The sequence below is a fragment of the Mustela putorius genome, unplaced genomic scaffold (genome assembly GCF_011764305.1).
Source record: "Mustela putorius furo isolate JIRA1106 unplaced genomic scaffold, ASM1176430v1.1 tig00000127_pilon_pilon_pilon, whole genome shotgun sequence".
Taxonomy (NCBI): Eukaryota; Metazoa; Chordata; class Mammalia; order Carnivora; family Mustelidae; genus Mustela; species Mustela putorius.
The window spans coordinates 9760891-9783468 of NW_025421288.1; the positions used below are offsets into that span (position 1 = coordinate 9760891).

General features: G+C 58.6%; 1 protein-coding gene across 20 annotated transcripts in view; it reads right to left on the minus strand.

The window, feature by feature from the left end:
* The window catches only part of NRXN2 (neurexin 2), a 105709-nt gene that overhangs the window by 63716 nt on the left and 19415 nt on the right, over nt 1-22578 (minus strand). For 7 of the 20 annotated variants that reach the window (XM_045064456.1, XM_045064417.1, XM_045064402.1 and 4 more), the window contains exons 3-7: nt 19884-19901; nt 15049-15078; nt 12704-12775; nt 8145-8446; nt 1861-1884 (exon numbers count right to left, since the gene is read on the minus strand). In XM_045064456.1, coding sequence (XP_044920391.1) covers nt 1861-1884; nt 8145-8446; nt 12704-12775; nt 15049-15078; nt 19884-19901 — 446 coding nt within the window. The remainder of the gene's footprint in view (nt 1-1860; nt 1885-8144; nt 8447-12703; nt 12776-15048; nt 15079-19883; nt 19902-22578) is intronic. The other 13 variants (XM_045064414.1, XM_045064388.1, XM_045064361.1 and 10 more) reach the window with 6 other exon arrangements.

Here is a 22578-nt window from a genome sequence, read left to right on the forward strand (position 1 = left end):
GCTAACTTCTAGAAGCAGCAGCTGGAGAGCGGAGCCTGTGGGTGGCACTGGGATGCCTGGAGTGACCAGATGAGACCCTGGCTCGGGAGGGCTGGCATGGCTGCATCTGTGCGCACTGCCTTGGGGACAGGGCAGAGGACAGGGCCAGCACGGGGATGTGGGTGCAGGGAGACATAGCCCGTGTAAGCATCAGGACAGGCCCAACGTAGCCTCACAATCTGAGACTCTGCGGAGGTCAGGGAGCCCACTGGGAGCCCCAGCTAGCAAGCTTCCCTCGTGGCCAGCCACGCAGCCTCGCAGATCAGGGAGGCTGGGAAGGCCAGGCAGCTGCCCCCAGCAGCGCGGGCCCCACGGGAGCAGACACGTCCATCTGTAGGGTCCCCAGCCTGGTGCTCAATCACTCTGCATTATTAATAGGCGATGACTAACAGCCTGCCGCCACAGAGCCGGGACGGGCGGGCACGAGCGAATCCCAGGGGATGGCGCACGGCACAGCCAGCAGGCACACACTCCGAGGCAAGGCGAGGAGCAAAGGGCCGGTCCCAGCTCCTTGCCCTCTGCTCCTGCCCTGTTCCTGCCCATCACGGCCCCAGACCTGAGGGCCAGCTCCTGCCCGCCTCCACCCAGAGCCCTTCCCAGGCTCAAACCTCCACCCCGTCCCACAGACCCCAGCTCACACCAGCGTTTATACGTGTGGAGTCACCAGCAGAAGCCCGCAGACACACAGCACAGTCTCCCACTAACACCCCCTAAATGCCACACCAACATTTACCCACAGTCGCACCCACACACCAACACACACCAGCTGCGCTGACACACACACCCACACCGACACTCACGGGGACTGAGACCAACCCAAACAGAGGGGTTTGGCAACAACTAGCCCCGCTTCACCCCTGCTGCGCCTCCTCCTCTCATCCCCTCACCAGGGAAGGCAACCACCCCCATCCGAGGCCATGCGGGACAGGCAGGGGACGGAAGGTCGGGGGAGATGTGGGGGAAGGAAGACAGTGTGAAACAGAGTGTTAGTCAGAACAGCAGAGCGGTGGGGGAACTGGCCACTATCCCTCCTGGGGGGGAAAGACCATTCATGCCATGCAGATGTGGGGGGGACGGAACCAGGAACCCTCAAGGCTGAGGCGTGAGGGAGGGGATGTCACCTCTTCGCTGGCAGCCAGCATGGGACTGAGCCCAAACTGGTATGAGCTGGTCCCAGGCCACTCCGCGTCTCCCAGGGCCATCCCCACCACCCTCCACTTAGGAACCTGCCCAGCTGGCTGCCACAGGAGGCTCAGCCCCAGCCCCCCGGCTCCCAACTGGAGGGGTCTGTCCGGGAGCTGACAGTGAGCAGAGCGTAGCATGTCATGGGATGGTGTTTTCCATGGATTTTCAGGAGACCAAGAAAGAAACTAAATCAAAGAGAAAAAAACGAGGGAGCGAGGAGGTGTGGGGGAAAAGGAACAAAATAAAGCAATAGAAATCAGCAGCCTGGCATCGGGGCTGGTCTAACCAGAGCCGATGAACATGGGGCCTGCCCCCCAGGTCTCTCTGGCCAGGAATCTGAATTCAGGAGTCAGGGTTAAGGCAGGGACAGGCCAAATTCCTTGGTTTCCACTTGTCTTTTGGATTTGAGTTTGGGCCAAAAAAAAAAAAAAAGGGAAAGAGGAAAAACTAAAAGAGAGAGAAGCAAAATCTGAAGATTGTCCAGGACGCCAAAAAAACGATCGGAAGAGCAAAACAACCAAAACCAAACGGGGAAAGGAAACCAAAGAGGGAGAATCGAACAGCTAAAAAAACCCACGGCAAACCAAACGGTAAGACAATTAGAGTGATATCTACCAGATAATGCAGTTTGTTTACCATAGCGTGTCCAATCCCTGCGTGCTTCACCGGAGATATGGGGGAGGGGTGGGGGGGGTCAAAAAAAAAAATAACAACAACAACAACAAAGACAACAACGAAAGAACAGAACGAAAAGAAAAGAAAAATAAAATGACCAACTGTGAAACTCAAGGAAGGAGGAAAAAAATATATATCCATATGTATTTGGTTGGTTGTTCAGACCCTCCCACCGTAGGCTCCGCTGAAGCATTTCGTTTAAAGAAAATTAAATTATAATGGGAGGGAGAAATAAAACACACAAAAAATTAAATCCCTTCTTCTCCCAGTCCCCCCTCCCACCCCCTCCCCTGGATTCCTCTGCCCCCCACACCCCTCCCGGAAGAGCCGGCTGCAGAGAAGGGGAACAGTTAAAGACCTTGGTTAGTAGAGAAGAAAACAACAAAAGAACTGGACCAGGAAAGCAAAGACTTAAAGATGGCCGACATTCCGCAATGAGACAGAAAGGTTAGTTCGGTTTTTCACTCATACCTCATCTCACCTGTCCCTGCCCATCCCTTGGTCCCCTGGGTTATAAGCGTGTTAGTAACACACACAGAGTCGGCAACGGGGTTTTCCAACAGAGGGTGAGAGAGGGAAGGCAGGGGGTTAAGAAGCAGACCCATTTATGCCGTATTAGTAAGTCCTTTCAGCTGGAATGTTAGGGAGTTGGAGGGAAGGAAGGGGAGAGACAAGGGATGCGAGAAAGGGACGGGCTATTGACTCGGGGAACGGACGATGAGTTGTCGGCTAACTGGTCAACCAGATGGCCTTCTAGAGAACCGGCCTCCTGGCTGACCAGTGACCATATCAAGTTAATGGGTTAACTGGCTGGTGGTGGCCCAGCTGGCTGTCAGGCTGGGAGAAGGGTGGCCAATGCCCCCCCAGAGAGTCCCGGGACTGGCTAGAATGAGAGGCAATTTCATTTGGAGGCAAAGAGAAGAGGTTCCCCAAGGAGCATGGGAAGGGACATTGGGGTCTGCTTTTCCTGGGCATGGAGGAGAGGCAAATCGGTCCAGGGAGTCATGGAAGGGAGGGGTAACTCTTATTGTTTCTCTTCCTTGAGAAAATTAGACAGAGTCGCCACCTGAACAGGGAAAACGAAACCTTGCCCTCCATGGGCTGGCCGAGGGCTCACGTTCACCACGTATCTCATCCCCGAACCCCTCCCCCTCCTCCCACTCTCCCCCTCATGGCTGATCTCTTCTTCCTCCCTAATTTTGACTTTCCAGAGCCCATTTTCCCCCCGAAACTTCCCCAGTTTCTTCAAACACCCGACCCTCATTCTCTTATGCTCCTCTGGGCAGCTTATCCGTCCTGGAATGAAATGCCCCCCCTCCACCGCCACCCCTGCAAGCCCTGGAATTGGAAAGCCTTTCCCAGCAGCCCAGCCTCCTTCCATGCACGCCACAGACCCCCGAGCCTCCACTCCCCATAGCCAGCACCAGAAATCCATAGCCCCCACACACCGCACCATAAAAAGGAACACGGAGGCCCATTCACTTCTAAAACCCCTTACTCCTCCCTAAGCCATAAACCAGCGTCTTCTAACCCAGTCTCTGGAGGCCCCATCCCCACGTGGCTCTTGTTTATTTTCTCTTCTCGAGGCCAAAGGCAGAGGCAACCATCACCTTCCAATAACCCTTGTGTTTGTGGAGGAGAAATCAAAGGGACAGAGGTGGCTTGGCTGAGGGGATCAGAGATGGCGGGACACTCTGGCTGGATGTCCATTAAAGACTAAAGGCACACCCGAGAGGGTGATTTCAAGAAGAAGTATTCTAGGGACAGATCATTACAGCATTATTATCACCAGCGAGCCTGGGACCAATTCAGAAAGACAATTAATAAGGGCCTCGTATAATGAAAAATAACAGAATTCAACACTGAGCAACCAGGAGACGTCCAGACAACGGGTGTCGATTCCTAGTGATACCGAAGCACTTGACAAAACAGGAAGGCAGGGGTCAAACCGCAGGTGCAGGGACCAGTGCGAGGGGCTAACCCGGGGTCCAAGGATTAGCCCTGTCAGCTGGCGGGACCGTGGCGAAGTGAAGAAGCCAACCAGTCAGGACGAGGGACAATTCGTTTCAGGGCAGCGAAATCAAGGGCACCCCAAACGTAAGAGTCGTTGATATCCCTGCCTAGTCGAGCAACACAGGACAAAAACAGGGCATGGGGGTGGGGTGGGGATCAGAGGTAAAAATCCAACTACTATTACTCTTTTTGAACTAGAACTGGTTGTGGAGACTAAAATAAGAAAAAAAAAAAACAGTTTTCAACTTTCTGAGACAACTTTAATTTTTAACAAGTAGAACGGCAAATTCAGAAACAGGGTTGAGAAGAAAGGGAGGTGAGTTCAAAGCCAGGGCCTGCCGCGAATGTCAGGACATCCCGGCTTCCTCTGAAAAACAGCAAGTTTGGAGTAGTTGAAGCAGGGGTGGGTCCGGAACCCGAAACCCGAAACCCAAGGCGACTGCGGCCAAAGTAAGTCGAGTGGAGCGGGCGCTGGAAGCCATTCCTGGCGGCCCCGGACACAGCACAAGGAGGGGTCCACAGCAGCCCGTGCCTTCCAGAATGCCAGGATGCAGAATACTAAGGCTTCCCACTAGCACATGAGTGGTGAAGGTTCTTCCCCGCTCTAGGAACAGAGAGGGCTCCTGGAGTCCGAGAGCACAAGAATGACAGCGCATGAAGAAGGAAGGCCTCAAGTCATGGGGCGGGGGACTCAGCCATTATATCCAGGGGCAACTTAGCCCCCTCTCCACCTTGAACTCTGGCTGTAGCTCTAATGCTAGAGCAGCTAGCAGAGACAAGACTCACCCAAGAATGGAAGATCCACATCCAAGAATGGAAGATCCACAAGACAAATTAGGAGTTCTGGGGGTCTTTTTATTTTGCTCCAAGGGACACCAACCAGGGCTCTCCCGGGGAGGTAGGGAAATGGGTGCGGCTTCGAGGTCAGACTTCCAATCCTATCCCTTCCTGAGGGGATAACTGGGCAAGTTCTCTAACCTGCGGAGTCTCGATTTGCTCATTGATGAAACAAGAGTACGTCCCACGACACAGGATGATTCGTGAGAATTAGGCGAGATACAAAACAGAAAAGAGATTGCCAGTGTCTTCTGAAAAACACTGTAAGAAGGGACACGGTCCTGAGACAATTCTGAAGGGATGTAGGGAGAAGTGCTCTTTCCTCTGACTTTGCAAGAGAAGAGGAGTTGTTCCCAGGGCACGTGAAATAGATCTGCTGGGGCCTCACGTCCAAAATCGGCCTCAGTAGAGCGCCTAACGAACCAGGAAAACTGCTTGGAAAACAACTACAAACGTGCTTTAGCTGCTGGTTTTAAGCCCTCAAGGAGCAGGACCCCCCCCCCCAGAGAAAAGAAATTAACACAGATATTGACCACGTGTAAGGAACGTGATGACGGGGCGGGAACACAGTGTCTCATCTGCAGAGTCTCCCCAGGGGGCCTGAGGGGACACACTGTCCTTGGTTGGGAGCCTCACAGGACCCAGGATCTTGGCTGAGGAGCCCTGAGAAAACAGGCAGGGACTCGGAGGGCCTGGTAAGGATGGACTCGGCCATAGGCTGGGTCTTGAGTGGGGACAGTGGGGACAGTGAGTCCAGAGCGCAAGCCTGAGGCTGACCTACTCGGGAACCATCACAATGACCAAAACGGGACTGCACCTCAAATGTAAGCAAGAGGATCCCTCCAGAAACCCTTCCTAAAGACCACCTCAATCCAAGTCTTTACCAGACACCTTCTTTGGCCCTGAAGGCCTGGGCTCAGGTCACCACGACCGGACTCTGCTCGGACTCGTCATAAAAGAGACCAGGGGAAGGGGCACTTGGGGGCCTCAGACAGTTAAGCGTCCGAGTCTTGATTTCAGCTCAGGTCATGATCTCAGGATCCTGAGAGCAAGCCCCATGTTGGGCTCCGTGCTCAGCCCGGAATCTGCTTGAGATTCTCTCTCCCCCTCTCCCTCTGCCCCTCCTCCCACCCAGGCTTGCTTTCTTACTCTCAAAAAAATAAATAAATCTTTAAAAAAAAGAATAAGAAGAAGAAAAGAAAGAGAAAAAGCCAGGGGAAGTGATTTCCAGCAGTTAGCAGCTTGAACCCCCAACTCTGGGAGCCCCAGGAAGAGGCCACCACTGTCCTTGGTTGGGAGCACCTGTCTCCACTCGGTGCTGCTGGAGCCAGGCCTCCCCCACCTCCCCCAGCCTCCTCTCAGTCACTCCAAGTTTCCAGAACTTTTAAGGTTCCTGCTGCTCCCTGGCATGGGCCTAGCTTTGCTCTGCTCGCTTTTAACAGATTCATCCTGTGTCCCTGGGAGCCGGAGGGCCAGCAGGGCACGGAATGCCTTTTTCCCTTTTACACCCACCATGGATGCATGATGTGTTTGTTGACCAGCGACATGTGGATAGGGACCCTGGGCTTGCAGCATGTTCCCAGAGGTCAGTACCAGGTGACAGTCCTGGTCCCTCAAAGGGAGAGTCATTGAGAAGCACCAAAGCAACGCCCCTTCCCCCCAGCAGGTGCCACGCATGTGGCACCTACGAGTAGGATAAATGCACAGGACACACTCAGGTGTGCTCAGACAATAGTGACAACACAAGACCGCCCTCCAACGGGGTCAGAGAACAATGTGACATGAAACAAGGCACTGCCCTGAGGAGGGTCCCCCCAAGCTTGGTACCCTTCAGAGCACAGGGACCACGGAGAAGAGGCATGTGGGTAGGAGCCCCGCAGCCATGGGGAGCAGCAGGCTTGAGAAAGAGCCCCAGGATTAGTCACAGAGACCTCCCAGCAAGGGGGAAGTTGCCAAAGGAGGAGCCCCCATGCGGTCATCCCCCAGGGGTGGCAAAGAACAGGTAGGAAGAGCTCGAGGTCAGCCGGGATCCCCCTGCCCATGGAGGATTCTGTCCGGGAGACAGCGGGGAGAAGCCGCATGGGGAGGACCATCAGGAGAGGCGGCGGAAGGCGAGTGGCCTCGAGGTTGGAACTAGGAAGGACAGAGACGATACCTAGCAAGAGGAGGCCTAACCCAGCAGCGGTGAAGCACCTCCTGGGACAGAGACGTCCGTGTCCCTGGTGGCCCTCAGCCTGCTGGAAACAGCTGGAAGAGCTTCCCTGCCACTCGCTGCAAGAGAAAGCAGTGGGTCTGAGAGAAGAGAACCCGCAGAAGCCCGGGCCCCCGGCCCCTGCCCGAGTGCACGGAGAGAGGAGTCAGGAGGTATAGACGGGTGTTGCTGGAGGCACGGTGGCTGCGCTGGCAGAGGAAGAGGGGTCTGGCTGGGAGGCTGCTTAAGGCAAGAAGTTGTCAGGGCCGGAAACAAACGGGGTGGGGGGTGTGAGGGGAGTGGGGCTCAAGCAGAAGCCCGGCCAGAGAGATGGCCTGACCCACCATGGCCACCCTGGGCCTGGCCTTAGAAGTCAGTAGCACAGAGGCCACCAGGAGAACTCTAGAGCTGCTGCCCCTGCTGGAGGACCATCTGGGAGCCGCTGCAGACAAGAATCTCGTCCTTCCTGCGGGGTCTGCTCTGGGCTCCTGCAAGGGGCCTGGGGGCCGCGGAAAGATCGCCACTGGCTGCTGGGCCCCACGGGAGGGACGAGGAGAAGACAAGTGTGCAGCCCTGGAGGAGAGGCGCGGCCAAGCACGGCCAGCAGTCCTGCTCTACCTCACACCTGCCGCACCTTTACCCTGCCCGGACCCCATCCCTGCCTTGCCCTGGAAAGGCCCCGCCAGGGGGCAGGCCACACTCTGTCCCCACACTTACACCGGTGCCCTTCTGCTCCAGAGTCAGGGAACCCACAGCTACCAGGCCAGAACCTTTCCACGGGCTCCCAGGACCCACCCACCCAGGCTCTACTGCCCTCTCCCCAAAAAATTGCTCTCCTGCCAGCTCACCTGACTTTTTAACCCCAGGGGCCCTTGAATGCCTAGCGGAGGACACCAGTGACAGCCGGGTCCTTCCCCTTCCCTCAGGCCACACCCCAGGCAGCTTTGCCGCTTCTTCTCCACTCGCCTTCCTGGAGCATGCAACCTGGCCCCCCCGCCCTCCGCTGCCCTGCACCGGGAGCCTGGAACTTCTCCGGAACCACACCTCTTGGGCGGGGCATTGATGCCTCACCACGCCCCCCACCTCCCCACCCCTCCACCCCCGTCCACGCCCCTCTAAAAACGCAGGACTCCGGTCCACCCCAGCACAGCTGCCACCACCACCACCCCCCCCCCCGCCCTCGCCTCCTTCTTGCCCCCCCTACCTGGCGCAGGTTTCGGGTGACCCGGACGTCGTGCCAGGCGTTGTCGTTGAACTTGCCGTTGACAGGTTCCACGAGGGCCTCGAAGGCTCCTGAGCCCAGGTTGATGACCAGCCAGACAGCCCCAGACTTGAGGGACAGGTTGACGTAGTCGGCCGACTTGCCCGTGTGCAGCATCAGCCCGTTGCGCTGCAGGGTGCGGAAGGCCAGCGTGATCTCGTCCGTGCTGCTCTGGATCGGGTTGTGCGACAGGTCGTAGCAGAAGAACTCGTTGCCTTTGAAGGTCGCCACGAACTCCTCCTTGCCTGGATGCCGCGGCGTGGGGAAACGGGAGAGGCTGAGCGGGACAGGGCACACCGGACCTGCCGCTGCCCCTCCAGCGGCCCGGGGCACAGGTCCTGGGCACCAGAGGGAGCCCGGCAGCTCCCTCTGCAAGTGTCAGGCCCTCTTCCGTCCCCACCCCCACCCATCCACCCTCCCTCTGGACACGGACTGTCAGAAGTCGCCTTTGCCTGTGTCCATGGCCAAAGCGGGAGGCTGCTAAGCGGCGCTCACACAGACAGCTGACAATTTAGCTGCCACAAGCCTGAGGTTTACACTCTCCCCACACCCATCCCCATCCCCAGCCAGCCGGCCTCCGGCCACTTCTCTGAACCAAGGGTTGCTGGAGCGTCTCCCCTAAGACTGGGGCGCTGAGGGTCTCCTAATGGCAGCCCGCCTCCTCCCACCCCTGCCTCTTCTCTGCTGCTGGTCATTCTCAGGGCCCGGGGCAGTTTCGGGCCTCACGTGGTGGGGAGAGGCCCAGCAGGCCTGGTGGGCGGCAGGGAGCAGAAGAGGAGGCTGGGGAACGGTGGGGTGGGGTAAGACGTAGGGAAGACACACGGGAGGACAATGCGGGTGACAGCGATAAGCACAAGGGAGCTGAGGGCCACCAGGTGGGGCTTACACAGACGACCGCAGGCCGGCCACCAGGCCAGCCCCTGGCCGCTCCAACCTGAGAGGACAGTGCAGATGGGCCCTAGGCCGAGAGCCTCTGAGGGGCCCCAGAGGGCAGGGGTAGGACTCCTGAGTGCCAGCAGATGGTTCTGGGTCTTGGGCACACGTGCGGTGCGGTGGCGTGTGTGCGTGTATAAGCACCGGATGCGGGGCTCCCTCCAAAGGTACTTTTCAAGCAGAAGCAAAATAACACTTGGGAGACCTTAGGGATTTGTAGCATCTATAAGTGGGTGACAAGTGACAGGACGACAGCCGAGTGGAGAGAAGTTGAGGGTCCCAAGCCTGCACCATCACAAGCTAGAGCTTATGGAGGAGGAAGAAGAGGGGAAGTGGAGTCAGGGCAAAGCAGAGGACCCGGATGAAGACAGGGACTCGCTTCTGCCAACACTGGGCCCACCTCCCACTGTGGGTTGGGGTGGGGATGGCCGGCCTCAGGCCCTCGTGGGGTGCAGGGTCCTCAACCCAGGCCACCAGGCCCAGGAAGGAGCAGGGCACAATGCCAGGCACACGCACAGCCCTCGGAGGACACCTGCGCCCCTGTGAGCCCGGCCACAGCAGCAGCACCACGTGTGGGAGCGGCCGGGACCCGGGTGCGCTTTCCGCCGACGCCCCTCCCCAGCACACAACAGCCCCGCTTCTCTCCCTCCGGGCGCGCTGCCCGGAGACTCCGTCCTCGCTGCCTCCGGATGCCAAGGCACCAGCTGCTGCCCCAGAGCCTGGCACTGCGCTCGCTGCAGCTGGCAAGGCCCGGTTTCCTGAGGCCACGGGGCCGCAGAGCTGGTGGGGGCAGGAGCAACACGGGGACAGTCGGAACCCCGCTCTGCCTACCTCCGGGCTCCAGCGAGAAGGGCCAGGAAATGAAGGGGAGCCAGGCAGAGGCGGAAAGGGGTCCTGGGGAAGAAGGGCGACACGGAGGGGAACCGCAGAGAGGGGGAGAGATGGCCACAGGGGCCAGAAGGGACATGGAGCGGGCTCAGAGCAAGGACACAGCAAGAGGTGACAGAGCAAAGCGGCCTGATTAAAGACGAGCCGCAAGCCGAGGGGGGACAGGTGAGGGGGACGGAATGGGACCAGCAAGGAAAGGGGGACAGGGGCCTCTAGGGAATGGAAGCCAAGGCTTTCTCAGGCCCTGGGTGTTTCCATAGCAACCAGGCCTGCTGCCCAAGTCTGGGCAGAGCCAGGGGGCTCAAGGACTGGAGAAGGGGATGTGTTTGACCTTGGGCTTGCCACACGCACCAGTCCTTCCCAGAAGCCAGGCCTCCCCTCCCGTTCCCTCACCTTCACTGCAGTCAAAGGAACTGTCATTAAAGGGACAGCAAACAGAAAGAAAGAAGAAAGCCGTCCTGGGAAGAAGTGACGGGGGCAGAACCACAGAGAACGGAGTGGCAGCCACGGTGAAACGAAGAAACAAGGCCATTCCTCGACTCCTCGGGGCTCTGCCTCGGATCTCCTAGGAGAGGAGGCAGAGCCAGCCATGGATTCGGAGGAGTCTCCGTGTTCTCCGAATAAGCCCAGAGATGGACAGAGGCTTGGAGCCGCCAGAGAGAGCGGGAAAGAATTGGAAAAGAGGGACAGAAAGGAGGTGAGCGAATGTGAACCAGACAGCCCAAGGTTGGCGGGCACGGCAGAGCAGACCCGGCATGGGGAGGAGGCCAGCAGGACCTAAGGGATTGACGGGGGTCTCTGTGGCTGTAAGGGTGCCCAGGGTGCTCAGGGGGCCGCAAAACAGACCTGGGAGGAGCCAGACCCAAAGCGCCGGGGGCACTCTCTCCCCCACCACCACCCTCAGACCCTGGGTTGGGGGAGGCTACAGCTCCCAGGGGCCTTGAAGAAACACTGGCAGCTCCTGATGCCCCACCCCCACCCCGGCTCCAGAAGAGGGACCAGGGCTGATCTGTGTTCACCTCCCACGGTCAGGGAGTGGGGAGCCCCACAAGCGTCTCCAGTCAGGACCAAGGCAGCTAGAGACCCATCGTTAGGCTCCTGGAGTTCTAAGGGCGGTGAGAGACAGAGCACGGGCCTCCGTTCCAGGCCCAGCTCGAGGCCCTCCTCTGGGAAGGTCTCCAGCCCTCCCTGGCCCCTCCCTCCCCTGCAGCGCTCCAGCTGTCTCTTCTGCTCATTTGGCACTTACTGCCTAGTAACCTCTTGTACTGCTCCCTCGAGAGGAAGTGTGATGTGAGAAAGAAGACCTGGGCACTAATGCTGGCTCTCCCACCAGCTTGGTGACCTTGACCGAGAGGCCACTCTCTAAGCCCCAGCTTCCTCCTCTGGGCAAAGGGGCTGACCGTCGGCCTGCCTCACAGGCTGCTGTGGCATCTAGAAGGAGAACGGCTGGGATGAAGCTTTGTAAACTGTGACCTATTCCACTAATAAATGATGCTTGCGCTGATGTGTAACTTTGTGTGTGTGCGCGTGTGCGTGCGCGCGCGCACACTTGCTGCCTCTCTCTCTAGAAGAACGAATATGTTAACTCCTCTTGGACAAAGTCTGCACTTTTCAGACACTTTACATGGACCCCCCTTTTTTGTGGTTACTTGTTAGAATGTCAACGAGCCCCTGGAGAACAGAGACCATTTACCCATTTCAAATAAAGTCACAGAGCTCGTGCTAGGAGCTGCCTGAAGCCTTGGGGGTGTACAGGTGACAACACCCCACCCCTGCCCTGGGGAGGGGTGGGCAGGGGCTCAGTCTGGGGGGAGGGGGAGGCTAATAGGGGAAGCGAGGAAGATAAAATGGAGGCACTGAGCAGCGTGTGGCTCTGCTTGCAGAGTTCAGGGGAGACCGCTGGGGTGGAGGGCCCGGCCACTTTTTCAAAAAGATTCAGTATCAGAGAGATACTGAATAGTTGGGAAGAAGGCAGGGGTGGTGGAAAGCCAAGCCAACAGCGCGCACGGCGCGTTCGAAGGAGCACAGACGGATCCAGGATCGGGACGGGATAGCCCCAGGGCTTGGCACCCAGCGAGCTCCTTGTGGACTGCTAGACTGCCCCCACCCCCAAACTCCTTAGGAAAGAGGATCTCTTACAGGAGGCAGCCTCAGAGCAGAAAAAGTCACTGAGAACCTAGACAACCCCAGGATGGACTGAGAGGCCACGAGCCGGCTGCACGGGCCCGGGCAAGCGTCACCTTTCGCATCTGTAAGCCCAGGGTGGTGAGGCCATCCACAAAGGGAAGTGAAGGCTCATTTAGGGGATACACACATATTATAGAGGCCTTGTCTCCTAACCAGAATCCCCCTGGGCTGCTGGCATCTAGCAGGCTTCCAGAATTTGGTGGTTCAATGGGGAAGGCACCCTGCTTCTTTACCCTACTTCCCAGATAGTTTCTAGGGATGGGCTTGAACATCTGTCACCAAAAGACATGCGTGTTCTAGAAAAAGGTCATTAGGACAACTGGGATTTGTGGCCCTTCACACGAGGACAGGTCCCAGGGACGCAGGCCCAGCCATCGCCGGGGACCTCAGACAGGGGACAAAGGGATACACCTTTGCTGACTCATCTGTCCCCCCCAGAAGTGCAGTTAGCCTGCAAGGGGGCTGGGCTCTCTGGGGACTGTGGGGTCACTGACCTTTCGTTGGCTGGTGCACATCGCTGGCTCCTCCTCTCCCGGCCCCCCCCTCGGAGAACAGTAAGGACCCTACTGGAGAAGCAGAATTGGGGAGTCAGGCACAGGGGGGCTACCCAGCCAGTCCCACCCCAGCCTTGAGGTGATAGAAGGCCCTCTCCAGGGTCAAGGTCCTGCTTGGAGGTACAGGTGAGGCAGGGGGTGCTGTTCTGGGGACTTACTACCTTCGGGGCCAGATGACAAACCCAACAGGCCCGCAGAGCCCATGAAAGTCACAGCCACCAACTTCTGCCCTTGGCCCAGGGCTGGGGAGACTGCGGCAGAAGCAGGGGCCCTGATGGTTCAGAAGCTCCTTCTTCCCAAGAACATGCAGACAGGCCAGCCCTGGGGACCCTAAGCCTCCACTTCCAGATGCCCGCTCACTCGCCTCCCCACTCTGCTTCTTCTGGAACCTTCTCTGCTGGGCGGGAGTTCATGCTTCTCGCTCCTCCAAAAGCCTGACACAGGCGCCCTCCTCCCAGACCGTCCTGATTCACACACCAAAGGCCTCTCATGTTCTTGGCCTGCCCTCAAGGCAAATCTGGTTCTCCGTCTACACCTGGTTCGCTTAGTGGTGAGCGTTCCTGATGTCCCCTCTGTCCCCTGCTTTGCCAATTAGATCATGAGGCTTCCCAGGGCCAGGGCCATGGTTGCTGTCATGGTCTTCTGCAGGGCTAGGCCCACTAAGAGAGGCTCTTCCTGGCCGGAGTTTATCATGTATGTAGGGAAGGCCTTTCTCAGGGCTGACTTCCCACTTCCTCCCACGCGGCCCATCAAACCACCAGGCCTCCTCTCCAAAGCCCCCGCAGACACATGTCATCACATCTGGGTTCCAGGCTGGCTTGAGCTCCCCACCCACCCCTGCCAGGGACTCAGGCACTCAACGCCTGGCTCTCAGACCCCCACAGCTACTGCCAGAGCCCATGGGAGGGCTGGAGAACGGAGTTTAAAAGTCTGTGTCTGGGTCCTTACTCTATCTCAACCCCAAATCCCCACAAGCAAAGCGGGAATCCCACCTGGGCTGTGGACCTGTCAGGGGAGGGGGACAGAGGAGCGGGGTCAGGGGAGCGGGGCGCTGGTTCCTTTGGGCTTCATCTAGGACAAGGTGCACCCTCTCTGGACACCAACAGACCCAGAACAGGCACTGAGAGGCAAGAGGGATGCGAGTGAACCACCCCGGTCCCGACTACTCCCGCGGGATGGCCCCTTATCCCACCGTTTTTGCCAACATTTCAGATCCCTGCAAGAATCCCAGACCCCTACCTTCCCAGACCTAAATCCATCCCAAATTCCGGAGCGGAGCCTCTCCCCACAGTCCAGTCTTCGTCCCCTAGGCCGCTCCTGCCTACAGGCTAAAAAGCCCCCCTCTACGGGAGAGGAGCCCTGGCAGAGGACCCCCTCCTGGGCATGGGGAACAATGATTAAGGGTCTAGAACACCTGAGCTCAAGAATCAGGGACTGGGAGACCCAGGAGAGCTCAGTGCTGGGGGCGTGGGGGCGGGGCAGGGCGCGGGGATCAGAGTCAGGTTTGCTCAATGCCAGGGCTTTTAAAGATGGTAGGGACTTGGTAAGGAAGGGAGACGAAAAATAGAGAAGCTGCCCCAATGTTACCACCAAGTAAAGGCCATCTAATCACTAACAAGTCACATCCCTCTGTGCCTGACTGTCCTCCTCTGTCAAACAGGGTCAAGAGATGCTGGTGAGGGCAGACGGCGGGACAGCTGTGCCAAGAGGGTGTCCCGCACCTCCAGCCCCCTGCCTCTCCCCCTTCCAATGCAGCCACTGCGGACAGAGGGGACACCACGCAGCAGCAGGGGGAGGGCGGCGAGGCTGCCTCGAAGCCTCTGCCTCAGGCCCCTGCTTTTCTCCTTGTACTTGGGTCCACAGAAGAGAAAGAATGATCAGAATGAGTGGAAGGAAATAAAACACCGTCATGAGGAGGGAAAAAAGAAGATACAGTACCAGGAAAACGCAAAAGGGTGACTGGAGACAGCGGCAGGAGTTTTAACATCTCTTGATGTCAGAAACCAAGGTGGGATGCGGGCTATGGAGGGCGGCAGGGAGGGCGGGGGAGGGGAGAGCACAGCGGGGGGGGGGGGGGCGGTCGGCCCCGCCCCCACCCCAGCGCCCCAGTCCCAGAACTCGGAGAGGACGGGAGGCAGCGGGGCCAGAAGGGCGGAGAGGGCGGGAAGGCGGTGGGGCAGGTGGGGCCTGGGAGAGGGGGGTAGGGAGAGGAACAGAAAATGCAGTCGCAGGTTGGGGGCAATCCAGTCCAATCCAATCCAAACCAGAACTTCAAAAAACCATACCTTCGCTGTTTAACGTCAGGTGAGCCGGACCTTGGAAAGGGGAAGGGGAGAAAGAAAGAAAGAAAAAAAAAAAAAAAAAGGGAGAAAAAAGAAAGAAAAGGGGAAAGAACAAAGAAAACACAAGTCATCAAAATCAGCCGGAGAGAGGGGAGAAAAAAGCTTTTGCTGCCACAATTTAAAAACCCTTTTTAACTTGTGACAGGCATCGAGGGGAAAGCCCCCAGCCCCGGAAGCTGAGGAGAGGGGCCCCCCCGATGCCGGAAACAGGGTGGAGGGCACGAGGGGGGGGGACAGAGAGAGGCAGAAAGAGAGTGAGAGAGGCAGTACCAGAGGGGGTGAGGGGTACAGGCAGAACCAGAGGAAGGGTCGGGGCAGGGAGTCACTGCAAGGCGGGGAGAGAATTTGGTTTCTTTTTTTTCTTCTTGCCGGACAAAAAAAAGGAAAAGGAGAAGCCTGAGGCCGGAGAGGCTGCTTTTTCCTTTTTCTTTTTTTCTTTTTTTTTTTTTCCTTCCGGGAGGCGGAGAGAAAAAAAAAAACAGTCAACGAGAAAAAACGATTCGGATGGAAGAGAAAATAAAACACGACACAAAAATCAAAGCCACCTGGAGAGAGAGAGAGTGTCCTGTTAGCGCGGGATTAAGTGGACAGGGGGGACGTCCAACCCCACCCCGCCTCCGCCCCGCGACCTCACCCCTGTGAGCCTGGCACAGCAGGTGGAGGCGGGCATGGGGGCCTGGGTCTAGAAGGACTCCTCCACCAAAGTGGGCTTTGCAAAGGCTTCTGCCCAGCCTCAGTCCTCTCAGATGCCCACCTCCCCAACAACCTCCACACTGATCGCGGCGCTCCTGGACTCTACAAGGAAAGCGAGGCCCAGGAGGACAACGTTAGAGCAGAAGCAGATCGGAGATGGGAAATGCTGGAGCAGAGGGCTTGAGCTTGGGTCCTTCCACAAGCAGAGCTAGGAGACTGGGGCCCGCACTGGGGGACAGCCAAGGCCTGTGGGCAGGAGGTCTGGCTCTCTGAGAGGTCCAAATTACGCTGCGGACCCCTTTTCTCTGGCCCAGCCCTCCCTGAGATGAGCCAGAAGCTGAATTTTGAAAATGGAAAACATAAGTTCCAGCTCCAAGACTCAAGGCAAGATGGGCTGGGACTTTTTTCCACCGTGACCTCGGCCCCTGGGAAAAGCCTCATCAGCCCTGACCTGGGCCTTCCTAAACCTTAGGCGGGAAAGAGTCTGGCCAAGTGGACCAGCACCCTAGTCCTGGGAAGGCACCCGCCACGGAAAGCCCTCCCCACCCCCGAACCGAGGCTGGCAGCCCCAGGTCCCACAGCGAAGCCGAAGCCCCAGGCCTCCTTGACCGGACCAGCCAGGCCCTCCCTCTCCCAGGCCCCTGCATCCCAGGTCTCTAGCCAAAGTGCAGGGAAGGAAGAGTCCTTGGAAACCTGGAAGCCATCCCAGTGCTATGGCAGTGAGAGGGTGTCCCTCGGGACAAAAAGTCCGGCCAGAGTGGGATTATCAAGGTAAAGATCTCCAGGGGCCAGGAAGGGAGTGGCCAGGGGCCAAAGGCCTGGACCCTGTGGAAAATGTGAGCAGAGGTTCACATCGCCCCCTTCTGCTCTCTCTGGGGAAAGGCATGCATCATCTCCCCCAACCTCTGCAGCTCAGGCCGGCCAGGGGAGGGGTACATCCCTCCTGCATCGAAAGGGCTGCATCAGCAGAGAACAGCTCTTGGGAAGACAAAGGTTTTAGCCACAAAAGTGGGGAGGACCCAGCATTTGGACTGAGTCTTATTCTTGGCTCTGAGTGCCCCCCACGAACTTTCCCCAAGGTCTCCCAGCATTTTCTTCCAAACCCCCTAAACCCAGGAGCCAGACCCAACTCTTCCAGGCAGAAATAGCCTTGCCTGTGGCCTCCCATCCTTGGAAATCCAGGCCCAGGGGCTAGAGGCCCTAGGACGGGCCCTCTGTCCCCCCTGTAGGCCTGTGTGGCTGTGTGGGGTGGGGACGGAGCCAAGTCTCTCCCCTCACAGACCCTTCCACTGCCCAGCTCCCAGGCAGCCTCATTAGCATGCGGCACTTTCCCTCCGTCACCACGGCAACCAGCTGCTCAGCTCCCTCAGGCGTGACAGCACCAGCCATCTTGGGGAAGGGGAGGCCGGTTCCCTGCCCTGGCTACCCCCTGGCTCCAGCCAGCCTGGCCTGCGGGTGCGCCCCCCTAAAGCCTACGTCTCCTCAGCCCCCGCCCCCCTCCCCCAGGCCTGAAATCTCGGCTCCTTCCTCGCGCCCAGCGGGCCGGGCTGAGCCCTCCCCACGTCCACCTGTGGCGTCGGCCCCTCCTCCCACGCCCTGGAGAAGAGGCCGGCCGTGATGGATGGCATTACCAAGGGCCCTTTCCTAGGACACTTTATCTGGCTGCTTCTGGGTCTTCTCTCCCTGTTACCAGAGGCTGGGGAGGACGGAGGAGGGGCTGTCAGGGGCTGGGGAGCTGGTTGGCCGGGTTCCTGGGAGAAGGCCAGGATGAGGGCACAGCATTGAGGGACAGGAAAAGAGGGTGAAGGCGGCACGGAGGACTCTAAGATCTCAGCGGCCGAGTCCAGAGCACTGCGCCCCAGAGGAGGCCCCAGCCCACCCCAGCCCCCCAAAACCACTCCCAGTCTCACTCCCTGCCCTTCTACCAGAAGCCCAAGATGACCCAAGAAGAAAGAGGGCAACAGGGGACAAGACTGAGAGACGCACAAGCAGACACATCGCAGAGAGACACACAGATTCGTCACACCCCTGGGTGTGTTACACACACACTGACACGCAGACACACACACTGCCCCTTCCAAACCAGCAGGCCAGCATGCCGCCCCCAAGAAATGGGTCCGTGGCATCCAAAGGGGCTCATTCCCCACTTGTCCCCAGCCCCAGCTTCTCTTCTTGTCTCTGTCTATCCTGCTTGCTTGGGAAAGAACTGACGGTCCCTCTCCTGTCCCCTCCTGGCTCAGTCCCCTTTCCCCAGCGCCCTCCTGCTTTCTTCTTTGGCCTGGCTGTTTCCCCTCCCCGAGTTCTCTCCTTTCTGTGCCTCCCTCCACTTCGTCTTCCTGCCTCTACTTACCCCCCTCGTTCCCGCCACCTCTCTGCCCCTGTCTTCCTCCCCACAAGCCTCCCCCTTCTGGCTCGTTCCCCCTCCCCTCTCTCCCTTTGTTCCGGAGGAGACATGACATCAAGAGCAAGTAAAAGTCACATCAGTACTAAATCTTATCTCCAGCCCTCAGACGGCTGCGTCCACACGACACACAGACTCCCTCTCTCACGCACACGGAGGTAAACACTGACACACAGAGAGGCAGACGCAGACGCAGACGCGCCTACAGAGACACACAGCCATGCGGACCACGCCACAGATGACACGAGGACAGGCGTACACGCACCTACACACACACGCTCAGGCACGAGCACAAGAGCATAGAGGGACAGACGTGCACAAAGGCACACGGGCAACCAAGCAGCCGAGCCCAAGGGGCACATGTGCACACAGCTACATGCAGTCTCTCTCTCTCTCTCTCTCTTGCACACACAAACACACACACACACACACACACAGACGGGTGCCTGCCCGCCGGGACTGGGGAAACGAAGCTACTCAGGGAAAAGAGACATCAGTAAGAGACAAGCCAAACCATGGACACCACAAGGAAAAATGGATTCCAGCCCACACTCCGGCCGAAAGCCCTCCCCTTCTTTCCCAGCCAGGACTCCCCCATCCTGAGTGCTGTCCCCCTACCCCTGCCCTGCCAGGGCCCAGGCCCAGGGAGCTTCCAGCCCGAGTAGAGTCGCGGCATCGGGTGGCATCCCTCCCAATCCCACCCTCTTCCTGCTTCTCCAGGAAAAGAACATGGGACAGGTTTGGGGGCCGGATCCCACCTCCCACCCGCCTCGCTGCCTGCCTTCCTCCTGGTGGTCGCGTGAGCTCCCCTGCCACCCAGGCTCCACACCTGCCCAGCCCACCGAGTCTTCCCGTCTCCCGTGCACCCCAGAGGAGGGCAAGGAGCAGGGCACACCGTGACGCGAGAGGGGACGGTTCAGAGACTGACAGGAGCCCCGAGAGAGAGCCTGGGGAAAGACAGAAACAGAGAAAGAGACCCAGAGATGGAGCCCTGGAGAAAAGAAAGGTTAAGACAGAAACCAGAGAGAGTGGGAGAGAGCGAGAGAAAGAGAAAGGAAAGGCAGACGAAACAGGACAGGGGAGGAATGGACAGAGGAGCTCCAAAGAGGGGCAGCCTCCGGGCCTAGCGCTGGCCCTTGGCCGGGGCCCAGAGAAGAAGCAGACCGCCCCTGCCGTCCAGCCCAGGTGTCCGTCAGAGCGGAGAAGCTGCCACCCACCTACACCCACGGACCTGGGGACACAGCCCCCCACCCTCTGCCTGCCTCCTCCAGACTCAGAGCGGACCCCACCCAAGCAGCCCCAAGACCCCCAGCTGCATGGCCCTTGTAAGCTCCCCCAGCCGGGCTGGCCAAGAGTGTCTCCTCACTCCCTTCTGGGCACTTAAGCTCCTCCAGCCCCACCCCTTCGTCCTTGCCGCGTCTCCTCCCTAAAGAAGAGGACATGCCAGACGGTGCACCGGCCCACGGGAAGGCCTGCTCTCTGCCCGGCAGCTCTCCCCAGCAAACCGATAAAGAAGAGGCGAGAAGTGGGGCCGAGGCAGCCAAGAGGACCCCCAGACATCCTTCCCCTAGGGGTTCCCCAAACATGGGCAGGAGAGGGAGCCCTCCGGGGGCCAACGACACCCCCTCACAGAGGACCCTGCGGTGATTGACCACCGCCCCAAAGACAAGAAAGCATCACTCACCTTCCATGGGGTGCTCCTCTGTAGGCCGGCGAGGTTCAGGAAAGGGAAAGGCAGAGAGAGAGAAGAAAGGAGGGCTGGTTAGTGGGGGTACCAAGGACAGAGCTCCCAGGGGGGTGATGAGTTCAAGGTCCCTGAGCCCCACCCAGGCTGAAAGGGGACAGAGACGGAGCGGCCATCTGAGTCAAGGCCTCACACACGGGGTCCCTCAGTCCAGGAGGCCCCACATCTCATGTTACATTTCAGGAAACTGAGGCCCAGGGGAGGGAAGTGACCCTCAAGGTCACACAGAGACTCGGGAGGCAGAGCCTGGAGTGGCAGGCAGGCCGGCTTGCCTCTCTCCCGGGCACGCTCCTCCCCTTCATTCCACGGTGCCTCGGAGACAGATGGGGACACGCTCACACAGGGCTTACCCGAGACACACTCACACTCGGTGACACACTGACACACATAGGCGCTCAGCGATCCGGAGACACGTGTCATCTCTCACGCAACCCACACTCGAAGCCTTTGCACACACGGATGCCACCACCCACCCCCCCGCAACACCCCACCCCCAGGGGAGAAAAGTCACCCACACACAGTCAGAAGGTCAGAAAGCCCAGTTCTGCCTCAAAGTGCCACGTGATTCCTATCCTATCCCAGTCGCTGGACCTCTCTGAGCCACCTGTCCCTCCTCTGTAAAAATGAGGCAGGCGGACTCGAATGTTTCCAAGGCCCCTCTGACTCCGGTTCTGTGATTCTAGGGACAAGCAGCTGGGGGAGGTGATCAGAACACAGTGGGCCACACCGGACCGGTCCCTAAGTCCCACCGCAGCCTCTGGGTCGCCAGCCCTCACCTAGGGGCTCTGCCTGGGCCTGGGTCTTGACCCCAGTGGATCAAGAGAGGTTGGAGGGGCACCTGGGTGGCTCAGTGGGTTAAGGCCTCTGCCTTCGGCTCAGGTCATGATCCCGGGGTCCTGGGATCTAGCCCCGCATCAGGCTCTCAGAGAGCCTGCTTCCCTTCCCCTCTCTCTTTGCCTGCCTCTCTGCCTACTTGTGATCTCTGTCAAATAAAATCTTTAAAAAAAAAAAAAGAGAGAGGTTGGAGACAGTTCCTTCGAAGCAGCGACAGCAGCCCAGGCAGGCTGAGCTCTAGTCTGCCCAGGGTGAGGCTGGGTCACCCCTTCCCTGAACATTTCTCACGCGCCCACCTCCTGGGAGACTTCGGAGGAAGCAACAGGTGGCAGAGGAAAAGCGCAGCCTACAAACGCACAGACCCGATGGGGAAACACACACACACACGCACACGCATGCACATAGGCCTGCAGGCCACAGGACACACACACACAGCTGCTGGGAGCACACGCCCTCCCGCAGGCCTGCACTGTCACCGGCCTCCGGCGTCATTTTGTGTCATTTGTTCAGCGGCTCTTAGGGGGTTAGGTCTCTCCAGAAACACATACGCTGTCATTTATCAGACCTTATCCCACCTCCTTAATACACACGCGGGGGCTGAATGCAGAATCAATACCCACACGGTGATCTAAGAGCTAATATTAGATGTGTCCACCGCCACCACGCCCAGCTCTCCCTCCGCCCGCTGAGGACTCTGCGATGAACACAGCCCCCTTTTTGTCTGTCCGTCGACCGTCTATCTGCATTTCGCACAAGCCTTTACCTATCTGCGCGTGTTACACACACAGAACTGCTTCCACCGGCCAGCTGCAACCCCCCAAAACTGTGTCTACACAGTGTTCTTAAATAAACTGGATCGCATTGCTTTGAAGGCAGGGGTTGCTATGCGGGCTAGAAAGGGGCCCCCAGGAAAATCCCAGGGCTCTCACGAGGAGCCGCGCGTCTGGACCTCTTTGGCCCCGTTTTGTGCAAACGCCCAGGCAGTCAGCGCAATCATCTCTCCAGCACCTGTACAAACAAAGAGGCAGGGTGATGTTCTAGAAAATCCAACATGGCTGGTCTTTCAAAAAGTATTCCCACCTGCCACAAACGTGGGCCGCGCTATACCCACGAAGATGCGACGAGCCAGTGAGGTTTGTGGGCTGCGCGAGCCTTGCCTCTCCTGGCTTCCGGGACAAAGCTCCTGGAGACTCACTGACCTCTCCTTCTGTGTGGCTCTTTGCTTTCTGCTGATTCACCTGCCATCACAGACCCTTCCAGGCTGGGTCCTATGCCCTCCACACTCCTTCCTTCTCCCTGCCCTCTTTGGCAATAGCTCACTTCCGAGGCTTAAGGACTCCCCAGCCTGTGTTTGTAGATTGGGCTTCTCCCCTGGGTACCCGTGGTGGGTCCCTGTCTGCCTGCGCAGCGATTACTCAGACAGCTCCCTGACACCCAAAGTCCACCACGAAAGCCACGCTTCTCTCCACCCTCGCAACCAAAGGCCCGTTGCCCTGCATTTGGCAAAGGCCTTGTTGGTTGCCCTCAACCAATGCTTCTCAAGCCCCCGCGAGGTGCCCCCCACTCAGCCAAGCTAGAGATGTCGCTAATTAGCCAAGTGGCCCGACATCCTACCGGCCGTCAGCAGGGGGCTCACACATTACCCTCCAGCAACCTCAGGAGACTGGTGGTGTTACCTGCTTCCTGGGGGCAGGGAAGCGGACTGGCCCAACAGCACAGAATCACCTCTGACTTTGACCACTGTGCTCCTGGGTCATCCTAGACCACCCTTCCCCTCCGGTTTCCTCCAAGAGCCTCCTGC